The sequence below is a fragment of the Eubalaena glacialis genome, chromosome 6 (assembly GCF_028564815.1).
Source record: "Eubalaena glacialis isolate mEubGla1 chromosome 6, mEubGla1.1.hap2.+ XY, whole genome shotgun sequence".
NCBI classification, from domain to species: Eukaryota; Metazoa; Chordata; class Mammalia; order Artiodactyla; family Balaenidae; genus Eubalaena; species Eubalaena glacialis.
In genome coordinates, this window is record NC_083721.1 from 142,049,866 (window position 1) to 142,063,852 (window position 13,987).

A 13,987-nucleotide genomic window follows, 5' to 3' on the forward strand; every position below is an offset into this window, starting at 1 on the left:
GCCTGGTCCCCTTCATACCCTCGTGCTGTGGCTACCTCGCCCACCTAATGAAATGTAACCTTCCCCAAGCCTGGGGAACAGGCAGGCCGGGCACGCCTTTCACCACCATGTGATGTGTGACCTTCCGCCTTGTCAACATGGCCCTGGGGGCTCTCTCGGCAATGTCCAAGGAGTTCTTAAACACTTAATGTGGGATCGTGAGGTCAGAGTTTGTCTCCAGTTCCACCCTCATGGAGGGAGTCTTAAGCCTTGCCTTAGCTTCCGTGAGGCAACCAAGATGGGTCCCAGATGGCAAAGGAAGTCACACCGTCTTAATATAGCCACAGCGAAGGCTTGTTTTTCTAAGAGCCACATCAGCTGGCTCTGAGCACAGGAAGTGCCACAGCTTGAAGGAGCTGGAAACGCTCCTTGTTCTGACCTCAGCGGTAATCAGATATTCTGCTGCTCAGTCATCTATTCAGAAGAGCCTCGTCCCTGTGAGCAGGACTCACTGAGCAGCGCTTTCCAGGAAAAGCATTCTTTATTCCTTTACTGCCACCAAGTCTGGTGATTCCCATCAAGGAAGTTGTGTCTCCGTGACTGAAGATCGGTGTGATAAAGTCAAGAGCTGCTGTCCTGGGTCTGCCCGGAGGCCAGGCCTGAAGCAGGAGGGTGATGTGAAGATTGCTGTGGGGAAGCTGGTCTCAGGTCTCCAGGTTCTAACCCTGCTTGGAAGCTGGCTTGGCTGGGGGTCCTGGGTGGTCAGGCCACTTCCCTGGCCCTTGGTTTTCTGGTGACTACATTTAGGGAATTGGGTCGGTGGTCTCTAAAGTCCTTCTGGATCTGAAGTTCTTACTCCTGGATCCCCTTCCAGATTTCTGATTCCAGGATTTGGGTTGACTTTCCATAACCTCCAGAGACTCTTAGCACCATGGCTCAACAAACACTCTGTATGTAAGACTCTACTAGGCAATTAATTCATGACAAAAAGAAACTACCATGGCCCGCTCCCAAGGCTGATGAGTCCAGTCTCGGCTGGAGCACAGTCGGGTGTCTATGACGCCTTTGGAGGAAGATGAGCTCATTTCCCTAACTTCTCTGAACTCCCAGATGTGGTTCTGGTGTCATTTTTAAGATTGCTCCGACAGAATCATTCTCAACAGGGTCAAGAAAGAGCCTTCTTGGCTTCCGCCCTAACCAGGACAAGACAAACACTGCCCAAGGAAAGAACTAAATGACAGAAGCCAACCGGCTTCTCGAACCCCAAGCATAACACATTCTGGATGGAATGCAGCAGTAGCAGAGAAAACGATTTTTTTGAAAAGATTTTTCCTTTTTTTCTTCTTTTTCTGAGCCTAGTTTTTAGGAAATTGGTATCTGTGGCATCATTGTGAAGCCACCCACAGTCATGCCACCAACTGTAAATCTTTAAAAATTAAACTGGAATATTGTGACTTCAAAAGTCATCGTGGAAGCTGATTCATCAGGTTGGAGTCTATGTCTTTCCTAAGTTCATTTCGAAAAGACCAGAATTGGCTTTGTAGTGTTACCGTGGTTCTGAATCCCGGTGCACATTAGATTCATGTGGGGCTTTAAAAACAACAACAACCCATGCTGCAACCCCAGTTGTATCAGAGTCTTTGGGAAGTAAGGCCTCGACATTGGAGAAGAGGAGAGGCACACTTGGGACCACCACCAGTGCACCTGGGGCAAGGAATCTGTATTTAATCGGCCCCCAAGATGATTCTGATGGAAGCTAGAGTCTGAAAGCCACAGATCTAGCCTAAGGAAAGAATGGAAATGTGCCAAAACACGTTCACTTCTCAGCATTATTTATAATTTGGTTAGGCTTCTCTTGTCCAAGCTATCTACTCTGGTTACTCATTTACCAAAATCGATGCAGAGATTTAAAAAAATGTTTAAGAGTAAGAGTGCTTAATGAATGCAGTAACAAGTTAAAATGTGTGTGTTGTGATTTTTAAGTTAAAAATTTAGGATGCAATACTTATATATCGGATATAAAAGGAACAAACGACTAGAAAGTCCACGGAAGCAATAATACTGGAAGGAAGTGTACATACATGGTAACATGGTTGTACCTGGGTGTTAGGTCTTTAGATGATTTCCTTCCTAGTTTTCTGAATCTTCTGTTTTCTGTGATGATCATATATTACATGTATAATGGGAAAGGAGGTAAAAAGCCAACAGACTGGCAACCAAAAGAGTAAGGGGCACACGTCTCATTCGAGCAAAGGGGAGAGGTTCTCTGAGGCCCTGGGGACAGCTCACATCACATGGTTTGACACAAGAGCCTGCTGACCAGGGGAATTCAGAATGAAAACTTTCCCTAAACCCTGAATAGTGCCAATAAAGGGGTCATTTACAAATGGGGATCTTGAGTGAGGAGAAAGCACCCTATTGTTGAGACCCAGCAGATCCTTGAACAGCAGGGAAATATCTGGGCTGATTCCAGAACTCCATCTCCGTCTGGGGCACTGAGGCAAAAAGCAGGTTTTCTGGGCGAACGAGCAGATCTGATTTCCACTCCCAGTTGCCTTAGATAAGACAGACCTGTTCTTATGAACCGAAGACCCACTCCTGCCTCTAGCCTTGACACAGCTGGACGGGCATCCTACCCCATCCGCCTCTAACTCCTGCCTCGGTGGAGAGCCCAGGCGCCCCGGAAGGGGTGCTGTCCTGCCCCCCAGCCCAGAGGATGCTGGAGACTGTGTCCCCGCAACGTTCCTGACCTGTCCGCCCCACCCTGCCCACCTCTCTACACCCACACCCCAGGTCAGGAGGTCCGGTGAGCCCTGGGATCCATACCTGCTTGCCTCGTTTTCCCGGTCTTCCTGTGGGCCCCCGGTGGCCTGCTATCCCGGGCTCGCCCTTTGGTCCCATTTCACCCTGGAAGGAAGAAAGAGAAGCAAGAGAGGATTGAGGGCACAAGGAGCAGGCTCAGCTCCAGGTCGATCCAATCTCTGGCCACAGGGCCTCTCCTTCGTCACTCCCGGTCTTTTCCAGGCGGGCTGCTCTGGGAGGTTGGGAGAGCGATGAAGTCGTGTGAAGGGAGAGAGGGTTTTCAAGGAAGAGGACGGGAGGGAGAATGTTACCGTGGGTGGGGAGGTTACTATCTGAGAGAGACAGCTGCTGGGCAGCACACATTTTGGTTCCTAAATCCCCATCCAGAGCGGCTAGGGTGGGAGGCGCCTGCATTTCAGGCCCCTGTGCCTGCGACACCAATGGGGGAAATGCCTTCTCCCTTAGTTGAAATTTTATGCTGTGCTTTGTTTTGTTTTGAGCACAAATTCAAATCTATGGGTTTTTGAATGATTGGACACAGTTTTGACAACTATCATCTTTGGGAGGTTTCTGCTCACGTTATATATTTCCCCACTCTTCAGTAAAAAATTGGTTTGAGTTCCACCTCACTCCCATTTGATTCAGATAAAAACTCTTAGTGGGAGAGATGTTCCAGACACATGTTCACATACTCAATCTAGTTATTGTAAAAGGCACGGAAAGCAGCGTAAGCAACACTCCTAATTGAAAAGCTCTATTTGGAACCATCAGAACCACATGTACCAACTGCAGAGTTCCAGAGTTTAAGGCCAGCCTTTTGTAAAACCCATCTCTCCATTTTGGTTCATCCCCTCCTTCCCCGTGTTCTTCCAGGATTCCAGGCCCACTGGTGGCTTCTTCGGCTCATGAACCCACCCCACAGGGCATCCTTAATACCCCCAGTAACCCCTCCATAGCCCAGAAGACACCACACAAGCTAAGCTTAGCAACAGCAGCCATGAGAGTTTCTGTTAGGCAACAGCTGGTGCCCGTGAAGAGCTGACCCGGCCACTCAGACGAGGATAAACACCCGGACGACTTCTCCCAGGGAGGCCAGAGGAGGCACAACACAGTGGAAAATTCCAGGGAACACCAATACACAGTAAGGATCAAGCATAAAGCTCTGAAATTACCTGTTGGCTCAGCCAGTATAATGAATTTGTCAAACTACCAACATTTTGCCTCACCGAGAACTGTCCCTAAACCTACGATTTCTTTCCCATCCGTCATGTCCTTCGGCCTGCTAGGATTCTCTGTGGCCATGGAGATGTTTGCATAATTTTCCTGGCTGTTTAGAGGGGGCTGAGAGGTACCTTGTTTGGCTGGGAGAAAACAGCAGCATAAACAGCATAATTTTTTGGAAAAGATCGTCTGAAGAAAGTGTGGTCCTTCTCTTCACCAGCTGGAAGCAGCCAGTAATGTCTTGATCTAATTTCTCTCCAAAGACCTAATTATGGTCATCACATCAGCTCTGTCTTAAACAGGCTGCCCTGGGAGGGAGAGAGAACTCTGTACGGCAAGTCTAGTAAATGGTGCAGAGACCAGAGAAGCTGTCATACTTAATTTTACAGGAATGTATGTCCACTGTTGCACTGAATGAAAACGTAGACTAAGTATTTTAAAATAAAATTATTTGTCTCTCTTAATGTTTCCTTTCACTTGCTTATATAATTAATCTATTTATTTTTAACCCAACAGTCTATGTAGGTAGCAGAGACAGAGTTTTTGACAGCTTTAGGCAGTGATAAATTATAATCATGTCGGATGATTGAAATTATTTAAATATGATCTACTGACAAGAGAAAGTCAGATAAAAATTGTTCATTCAAGTTTGGAAAATAAAATTTTAAGGTGAACTTGAAAACAATTTAGAATTCTAAGAAAGCATCCCGTTTGCCTGTTTGAAGAATATCATGCTCTGAGGCTTAGGCAAAAATAAGTTTCCAATGTCAGTGCCTTACAGCATGAGGAACTACCATTGCGATGGTGGTTGTCCTAAGTGATCATTCAAGCACCCTTTCTCTGACACTCCCCTCGCCCCCCAATACCTCTTCCCTAACCTTAAGTAAGAGTTAAAAAAAAGTCTGTCAATCAATTGTCACTTTCACAGTTTTTATCACATCTGCACACCATTCTATTGCTATTCACTAAATATTTTTTCTTTAAGTCAACCAAATTAACTCCTTTTTTATTAAGCCTTGTCCCAAGCAAATTCCACTAAATACTTAAATAGATAATAAATTTACCTATCAAATAAAAAATGTTTTAGCTGTCACCCACTAAAATAACCCTGTGGGCCTCCAGCAGTGCATGTGCCCCCTTGAAGGAGCGCTGAGCTGGATGTGAGTCAGCAGTGGTCTCAAACCCACGCCAGGGCCCTTGACCACTGCTGCTCCAGTCTGAGTGCCCGGGCACAAAGCTTTCTGCTTTTGCACAGTCCCATAGCCCTCTGACAGACAGAAGATGCAGGGAACGCCTCGCTCCACTCAGGTGGGGAATCCCTTCCTCCCACTGAGCTGGAGGGAGGTCTCACTGATGCATTCAACAACTTGCTCCCCTTTCAAACCAGAAACTTCCACAGCGAAACCCGCTTTTCATGCCTGATGAATGGAGAGGCAGACCTCTTTTCGCTGTGCTTGGAAGGTCTAATTTGTTACTGAGACCTATTTTTACTACTTCTAGGTACTTACTTTCTGCCCCAACATTCCAGGAAGTCCTGGGAAACCCTGTGAAGAGAACAACAAACACAGTGACTGCCTCTGAAATAATGCTTGAAAGGGCTGAGGAAGAGTTTGGTCAGCTCTTCAAGATAAAGTCCTGTCAGTCTGCCAGCCAGCCAGTCAGCCAGTCAGCCAGCCGGTCAGTCAGTCAGTCAGTCAGTCAGTCAGCCAGCCAGTCAGCCAGTCGGTCAGTCAGCCAGTCAGACGGTCGGTCAGTCAGTCGGTCAGTCAGTCAGTCGGTCGGTCAGCCAGCCAGCCAGTCGGTCAGTCAGCCAGCCAGCCAGTCGGTCAGTCAGCCAGTCAGACAGTCGGTCAGTCAGTCAGTCAGATAGCCAGTCAGTCAGACAGACAACCAGTCAGTCAGACAGCCAGTCAGCCAGCCAGCCGTCAGCCAGTTGGTCAGTCAGTCAGCCAGTCAGTCAGTCAATGTCAGTCAGCCAGCCAGTCAGCCAGCCAGCCAGCCAGCCAGCCAGCCAGCTGTCAGCTAGTTGGTCAGTCAGCCAGTCGGTCAGTCAGCCAGCCAGTCAGTCAGCCAGTCAGTCAGTCAGTCAATGTCAGTCAGCCAGCCAGTCAGTCAGCCAGTCAGTCAGTCAATCAGTCAGCCAGCCAGTCAGCAGCCAGTCAGCCAGTCAGACAGACAGCCAGTCAGTCGTCAGAGAATCAGCCAGTTAGTTAGTCATTCTGACAGTCAGTCAGTCAGTCAATCAGTCAGCCAGCCATTCATTCATTCAGCCAGTCAGCCTGCAAGATGGGGGTGGGCAGGGGCTGCCACTTCTGTTGAAGTTTATCATTTTTATGCAATGCCCATTACCTTTTCTCCTTTGGGACCCAAGTCACCCCTTTCACCTCTGGATCCCTAGGAGGAAACCACAGGAGAGAGTCAATGAGTTAACTCCATTGAGGGGGAGGGGGAACTGGAGCATTTCAAACTGAAAGCTCCATAGGTCAGCACCCCACTTCCCAGGCAAAGAAACAGGCTCAGAGGTTAGGAGACTGGCCCAGGGAAGGCATGCTTTGTGAGATAACCTTCTATTTGGACCTCAAAGACCTCTACACTAATAAAGGACAACCCACAGAAAATTCCAGGTCCCAGATTTTCTCTTATCCTCTAGGAAATTTATTCCCAGGGTCTGGCTGGGTTTTTTGTTTTTTGCTCCGTTTTTGACAGACAAGAAGGTTGTGTGGTAGAAGCTTGCTCTAAGAACACATCTGCCATTTTTGTGCAGCACCCCATGTCAGCTGTGTTCATGCTGCACCTGGCACAACTTTCAGCTCTCACTGCCCCGCCTGAGGGGCCTCCACCTCCTCCAGGAGCTCCTCCCTACCCACTTGCCCTGGCTAGGAGGTCCCTCACTCCTGTCTCGCAGCCCACTGACAAAGGACAGGGTAATATCTAGGAGTGGTGGCTGCAGTCGCTGACTAAAGAGACCCCTGGGCCCATCCTCTGCTCATCACTGACCCCAGACCCAACAGCCCAGACCAGGCTCTGGGGAGCCATCAGAGACAAGCACCAACCTTTTCCCCTCTGGATCCAGGGTAGCCCTAAAAGAAAGCAGAAGGTGAATTGACAATCAGCCCTGTAGGACCTTTGGGTTTGGTGCAAGAGTGGAAGCCATCTCTGTATGTGGTGGTGAGATGTGTCTCCACATTGACTGCAAGTTTTTTGGGGGGGTGGGGGAGTTGCAGCAGTAAATACAAAGATGTCCCTGAGGGTTGTGTTTAAACCAGGCCTAAAAAGAACACTGCTTTTCTTCCTCTCCCAAAGGCCTGAACAAAGGTTTCCATCTGCTTTGTTGTCCAGAGGCTTGACCCTCGCTGCCCAAGATAACAGCAGGAATGGCATCCCTCTGCCCCTGTGTCCCAGGACACGATGTCCCCCAAAGGGCTGGTAAAGATAAGCACACTCTGGCACTGGGCTCTCCAATATCTGTGACAATCCCCAGCCCAGGATGGCAGCCACCCGGTCCCCACTTTATAGACATCAGCTGCTCCAGAACCTTAGTAAGAAGACCTGGAAAAATCTATCTGGACCAACACACTGACCTTGGAGCCCATTGGTCCTCTTGACCCTGGCAAGCCCATCATCCCCAGGTCACCTTTTTCACCCTGTGGGAATCAGAAGAAGGGGGAAAAAAAGACCTACAGTGACATTTCCTAGAGAAACTGAACCAGGAGAGGCGTGGGCAAGATCAGGATGGAACTGGGGACATTGGGGCTGGCCTGTGCATCTGAGGACCCCAAATCCTCCCTTGCTGGCTCCCAGGGGCCCAAGACTACAGACTCCACACTTCATTCTGGTATTTGACATGAAACATAGAATGAAATTGTCCAAGGTAGAGCAGATCTTCAAACTGAATGCTCACTAACATGTTGTAAATTGACTGATGTTTGATCTTCTCCCAGAGAAGGCTAGGAAAGGGAGGGGGAGAGAGCATGCAGGCACTGGGGCCTCAAAGGACAAGGCATCCGCACCCCAAAAAAACTACATCTGCTCTACTCTTTGCATAGTAAGGGCCTTTCCGATGTTTCCATATACTCTTACCCTAGGTTTGCAGCCAAGCAGAGTGAACATCAGCCTCTGGGTGTATACTACGGAGGCAGGGGACTAGGATTCATGGGTGGGATCTGTTACCCCTCAGAATGGTTTACAGTTGGAACTTTCAGTGCCCTCTGTGCTAAAAAACTTTAACCAGCGCTAAACGGTAGAAATATAAGGTGAACCACATGCTTAATATTAAACTTGTTTTAGAAGTCACATTAAAAGTAAAACTAAACAGATGGAATTAACTTTAACAACATATTTTATTTACTCTAATTAATTTAATCTAATTATCATTTTAAACATGCCATTAATGTAAAAATTATTCATGAGAGGTTTACATTCCATTTTTCATAATAAATATTTGAAATCTGTTGTGTATTTTACATTTAAATCACATCTCAATTCAGGTGCTAAACTTTCATCTAAAATACTTGATCTGTATTTAGATTTCATAAAATTTATAGTTAAAAAAGCAGATTCACATACTCAATTTACTCCAAAATACTTAAATATTTTCAACTAACTGAATTGAGTACAGGTTTTTGAATTCAAACTTAAATTAATTAAAATTAAATATTCAGTTCCTCAGTGGCACTAGGCATGTTTCAAGGTCTCAGTAGCCGCATGTGGCTAGTGGCTGCCATATTGGACGGCTCAGCGCTATACAGGGGATTTTTAAAGAAATATCCTTGGGACTTTTCCTAAGAGGACTGGGAACAATTTTCTATTCTCAGAATAAATACAGCCAATAAGTGAGTCAGAGCAGATAGTGACATTCACCTGCTCACCCCTGACTTCTGCAGGTCAAAGTTCTCAGTCGTGGACTCTGCACCCAATAGTCTATGACCGAAGTGTGTAAAAAGACATGGGTGTGGATGTATTAGCTTTTCCTAACCTGTCTGAGGACGGGGATTTCACCAGCATTTGGCAATCCCTCTGTGAATATAGGATTTCTGTTGTTCCAGCCCCCAACTCCCATGCCCTCACCCTCCACCCCCTGCCCAATTAGCATGACAGGCCAACTGCTTTCCAGACACAAGCCCCTCTTGTGTCATCTCAGGGAACCAAATACTTGCACGCTAACTCTCAAGACAAAGGAGGACAGGGCCCCTGGGAAAGAGGCGGCAGCCCCCCGTTTCTCCTCCCACAGAAGCTGAGCCGTGGGACTGACCAAGGTCTTGCAGTCCAAGCAAAGGAGGAAGTGTTTAGGGACCTCAGGGAAGTCCTCAGGCTCTCTCCTTCCTCCCCATCTGGAGGAAGTGAGTTTCACCGACTATGTGCCAGGGGCCTGGGGAGCCGCCATCTTCTCCCCTCCAGTTCTGATGCCACTGGAGCCCTGAGAGCTGCCACACTTACCCTGGGGCCTTCAGGGCCGGGCCAGCCAACAGGCCCAGGCATGCCAGGAACACCTGGGGGGCCGGGTCTGCCCTTCAAAGACAGAGAACAAAAGTCAGGACAACTGGGTTTGTTTCCCTCCCTCTAAAAACACAGATTTGTCTCTGTGGCCTAGAGGGGAGTATGGGGCCTCCAAGCATGGCCCCAGGACTCTCATCCCCACCCTCCAAAGACTGATGGCCTAGAAAGTTGGGCCACTTGGGTACGAGTTAAAGCCCTTGGTGTCACATTATGTCGACACACAAGATTGTTCTATTCGAGAAATGGAAGGTGGTAGGGAAGGGATTCTAAACTTCTTGGTTCTTCGATCATTATCATCTCTACCCATCCACCCAAATGTCCCCTGCATTCCCATAGGTTCTCCCCAAGGAGGCAATGTAGGAGGGGAGAGGATTATGTTTGGAGAGTAGCAGCAGATGCTGGGGGTACTCCCTCAAGGTCTTTCCCCCCTGCCCAGCATGCCCATTTCCCAGGGGCTACCTTCCTTGCTGTACCAGCACATTCCTTCTTACAACCTGCAAGTGTGGGTTTGCTGGAGGCAATTGGAGCTGCCCAGCAATTGATGTACCTCCCCTTCCTGCAGCCAACAGCCCAGCCCCCTTACATCAAGGTAAGGCAGGACAAATTCTCTGGTGCTGTTCACACTCCAGAGCTCCCCTAGGGATTAGACTGAAGTTGGATGTCATCTGATACCACCCCACGCTGGGTTTCTTTCCCTGCCCCATCTGGGTCTCCCCTCCCCTCAGGCTCCTCTGGAGAGAGCTCCCTTAATCATTAATTCACTTGCACATGGCATGGACCATCTCTATCTCTGTGTCTAGGGAACCCAACATAAGCCAAGGAGCTATGGAAGAGTAAGCCCTGCAAGAGAGCATGGGAGCAGCGACTTGGGGTCTATGTTGACCTCTGCACCCACTGGCTAATTTCAGTTAGCCAAGCTGTAGATGTGGAAGGCTCAGCCCCTACCCAGACATCACAGGTGCTGGCATGTGTACTAGTTCCTGCTCCTGCCTTCCTCATCCACGGCAGACATCACTAATCAATCACAGCCCTTGTTAGTCCTGAGCATGGAGACGATACCAGAATCCTCCCAGCCCAGCACTTCAGTCGACTGCTGGGACTTGACTGGAGTGGTCAGCTGTGCCTTAAAGGGTTGGAACTTTGCCTTACAAAGGTCTGTTTGAGGCTCTTATTGATAGTGAAAGTATTTGAATAAAACATTTAACTGGGAAAATAATAATTTATATTTAGAACCAGAGGCATCTTTCTTGGCCAAAGTTTTGAACCTTCTTCTATATCACCAAGACCTACAATTTCAGTGCCAGCATCCATTGACTACAGCAAGCGGCAGGGGGCTTACTCCTTCCTGACACTAATGAGAATCTTAATAACATGTGTTTGGTTTACTGAGTCCCTGTGACCTGAAGTAACTCCCATTTATTTCAGCTGGGCCTTAAAGCAAAGCCATTTGTTTCTGTCTGACACGTTATTCCACTTTAATCAAATTGACAGTGAGAGTCATTTGGTGCCGCTGGCTGAGGCCTTGGAGGGTTTCTCTGATGGATGGCAGGATGAGGTGGTCTGAGGCTGGGGGAAATCTGGCCAGGCTTGGCAGCCTCTGGCAGAAGTCCGAATGCCACCAGTAGCAGGCTGCAGCTCCTGACTGAAAAGTGGGCAGAAAGAGGAGGTCACTACAGTCCTCATCAGGATGGCAGTGCTGTCATCAGCCATCTGGGTATCAGGGCCGCGGAGGTGCGCGGCTGGTCCCCACCCCTAGGAGTGCACACACTCATGCACACCGAGCACAGCTGCCCGTGTAATGCTGACAGAACAGCATGGACCATACCTTCCTTCCCGGTCGGCCAAGCTCCCCCTGTGGATGGAGAAGACAGGTAAGCAGAGGCTGCTTTGGAGGAAAAGTTCTGGAATCAGAGGGCTTAGCAGGGCTGATGAGCGGGCATGCCCATGCGGCTTGGTCACCTGGAGGTTCACAGCACTCCCGCCACGTCAGGGGGCGCCCCCAGATGCACCGGTGGGGTCCCACACCTTCAGCAGCCCAGTCACCCCGGAGCCCATCCTCACGCACGAAGGCAGGATTAGCACGTGCTTTGAAATCTGAACTTGAAAACCCTCAGTGGCACCCCCAGAAAACAGGCTGGAATTACCAAGGAGAGGTGGGGTGAAGATAGAGGTGGTTCATACCTTTTCTCCCTTTGGTCCTGTCTTGCCGGGAAGCCCAGGCGGGCCCTACACAATCAAGATAAGAAGTGAAGAAAGCATGCATGAGCCCAAGACAGGCTGGTGGGAGGGAGCCAAGGCCGGGAGGGGCTCTTGGGGCCCTGGCTCCTCAGCAGCCTCGTCCTCTCTGCAGATTCAGGGCTCCAGGCACGGCAGGAAGGACACTCCATACTCTCCAGCCCAGGCCCCTCCTCCCTAGGCCCGCTCTTCTTGCTTTCTCTAGGCTGTTTCCAGCAGCACCATTACTGTAATTAATGTTCACACACCTACTCTCTGTGATTTTCATTTTCTCCCTGGAATTCTTGGGTTGCCCGAAACATCCTGAGTGCTTGGTGAGAGCAGCTGAAGAGACTTGAAGATATGCTACTTGCTGAAAACGAGATGCTGCACCACCTCTCACATCTTTTCGGCTGCTCTTACCAAGTTTCCCTAGGGCCCAGACAGGACGGAAGTTAGGCTTTGCTCGCAGGAGCAGCTGACACAGAAATTCCCATGGTGTATCTATGGGTACCAGGTACAGCAAAAGTCTTCTGTTTTAAGATGTGAAGAGTGCATTTTTGTCCCAAGGCCCGGCCACGGGAGCGGGGCTGAGGCCCGCTCAGGGACTCCAGGGCCCGTCGCACTAAAGCTTGACACCCCCTACGGCAGGACGCAGCTGCCTTCAGCGTACGCGCCTATGAAATGCTCAGTTGGCCAACCGTCTTCCAAGCTCCTCAGGACAGCAGAGAGGAATCCACCAAAACCCCCAGGCCACCACTTCATCCCCAACATCTGCAGGTGAGCACGCCTCACGCAAAGCCTGTCTGAAACAGGATTTCTAGGAGGCTTGTCCAAATGACCAACAACCCCTCAGCCAGGGGTTCCTAAGTCTCTCTGCACATTAGAAACCCCTGGGGATCTTTTAAAATTCCCGAGGGACACAGGCATCCCAGGGGATTCTAATGTGCAGAAAAGTTTGGGAACCACTATCTTTGGTTTATCCTCCTTCTGTTTTAGGGAGGGGAGGAGGGAGAGTTTCAGTTCCGTTCTTTTTTCTTTTCCAAGCCTCACCTTTTTCCATTTTCTTGAAATGGACTAGAACTATTTATCAGGCTGTTGTGCTCTCCCTAGCTCAGCGCTTCGCAGACTTTGATGTGGAGGTGATTCCCTCCGGAGAGTCTTGTTAAAATGCAGACTCTGATTGAAGGGTGCGGGATGGAGGAGGGGAGGGTGAGATTCTGCATTTCTAGCAAGTTCCCAGGTGATGCCAGTGCTGGTCCTCACACTGTGTCCCCGGAGTCGGCAGCACAGCCTCGGAGTGACACACGTGGGATTGCACGAGGTTGGAGGCATGCACATGGGGCTGGAGACCGCAGTCTGGGGGCAGCAGGGACCCCCTTCCCATGGGTTCTCTGTGGGTTCTGAAACCGAGCAGGGTCTGTGGTGGTCCCAGGCACGGAGGCCTTTTTTTGTCCCCCCTTTTTTTTTTAACATCTTCATTGGAGTATAATCGCTTTACGATGGTGTGTTAGTTTCTGCTCTATAACAAAGTGAATCAGCTATACATATACATATATCCCCATACCCCCTTCCTCTTGCGTCTCCCTCCCACCCTCCCTATCCCACCCTTCTAGGTGGTTACAAAGCACCGAGCTGATCTCCCTGTGCTATGCAGCTGCTTCCCACTAGCTAGCTATTTTACATTTGGTAGTGTATATATGTCCATGCCACTCTCTCACTTCGTCCCAGCTTACCCTTCCCCATCCCCGTGTCCTCAGGTCCATTCTCTACGTCTGCGTCTTTATTCCTGTCCTGCCCCTAGGTTCTTCAGAACCATTTTTTTTTTTTTTTTTTAGCTTCTATATATATGTGTTAGCATACAGTATTTGTTTTCCTCTTTCTGACTTACTTCACTCTGTATGACAGACTCTAGGTCCATCCACCTCACCACAAATAACTCAATTTCGTTTCTTTTTATGGCTGAGGAATATTCCATTGTATATATGTGCCACATCTTCTTTATCCATTCATCCGTCGTTGGACACTTAGGGTGTTTCCATGTCCTGGCTATTGTAAATAGAGCTGCAATGAACATTGTGGTACATGACTCTTTTTGAATTATGGTTTTCTCAGGGTATATGCCCAGTAGTGGGATTGCTGGGTCGTATGGTAGTTCTATTTTTAGTTTTTTAAGGAACCTCCATACTGTTCTCCATAGTGGCTGTATCAATTTACATTCCTACCAACAGTGCAAGAGGGTTCCCTTTTCTCCACACCCTCTCCAGCATTTATT

The 13,987-nt window shown here is 48.9% G+C and overlaps 1 protein-coding gene across 2 annotated transcripts in view; it reads right to left on the reverse strand.

The window, feature by feature from the left end:
• The window catches only part of COLQ (collagen like tail subunit of asymmetric acetylcholinesterase), a 64,911-nt gene that overhangs the window by 12,871 nt on the left and 38,053 nt on the right, over positions 1 to 13,987 (reverse strand). For both annotated transcript variants that reach the window (XM_061194705.1, XM_061194704.1), the window contains 8 exons: positions 11,680 to 11,724; positions 11,324 to 11,350; positions 9,439 to 9,510; positions 7,584 to 7,646; positions 7,056 to 7,082; positions 6,352 to 6,396; positions 5,511 to 5,546; positions 2,806 to 2,886 (listed from right to left, as the gene is read on the reverse strand). In XM_061194705.1, coding sequence (XP_061050688.1) covers positions 2,806 to 2,886; positions 5,511 to 5,546; positions 6,352 to 6,396; positions 7,056 to 7,082; positions 7,584 to 7,646; positions 9,439 to 9,510; positions 11,324 to 11,350; positions 11,680 to 11,724 — 396 coding nt within the window. The remainder of the gene's footprint in view (positions 1 to 2,805; positions 2,887 to 5,510; positions 5,547 to 6,351; positions 6,397 to 7,055; positions 7,083 to 7,583; positions 7,647 to 9,438; positions 9,511 to 11,323; positions 11,351 to 11,679; positions 11,725 to 13,987) is intronic.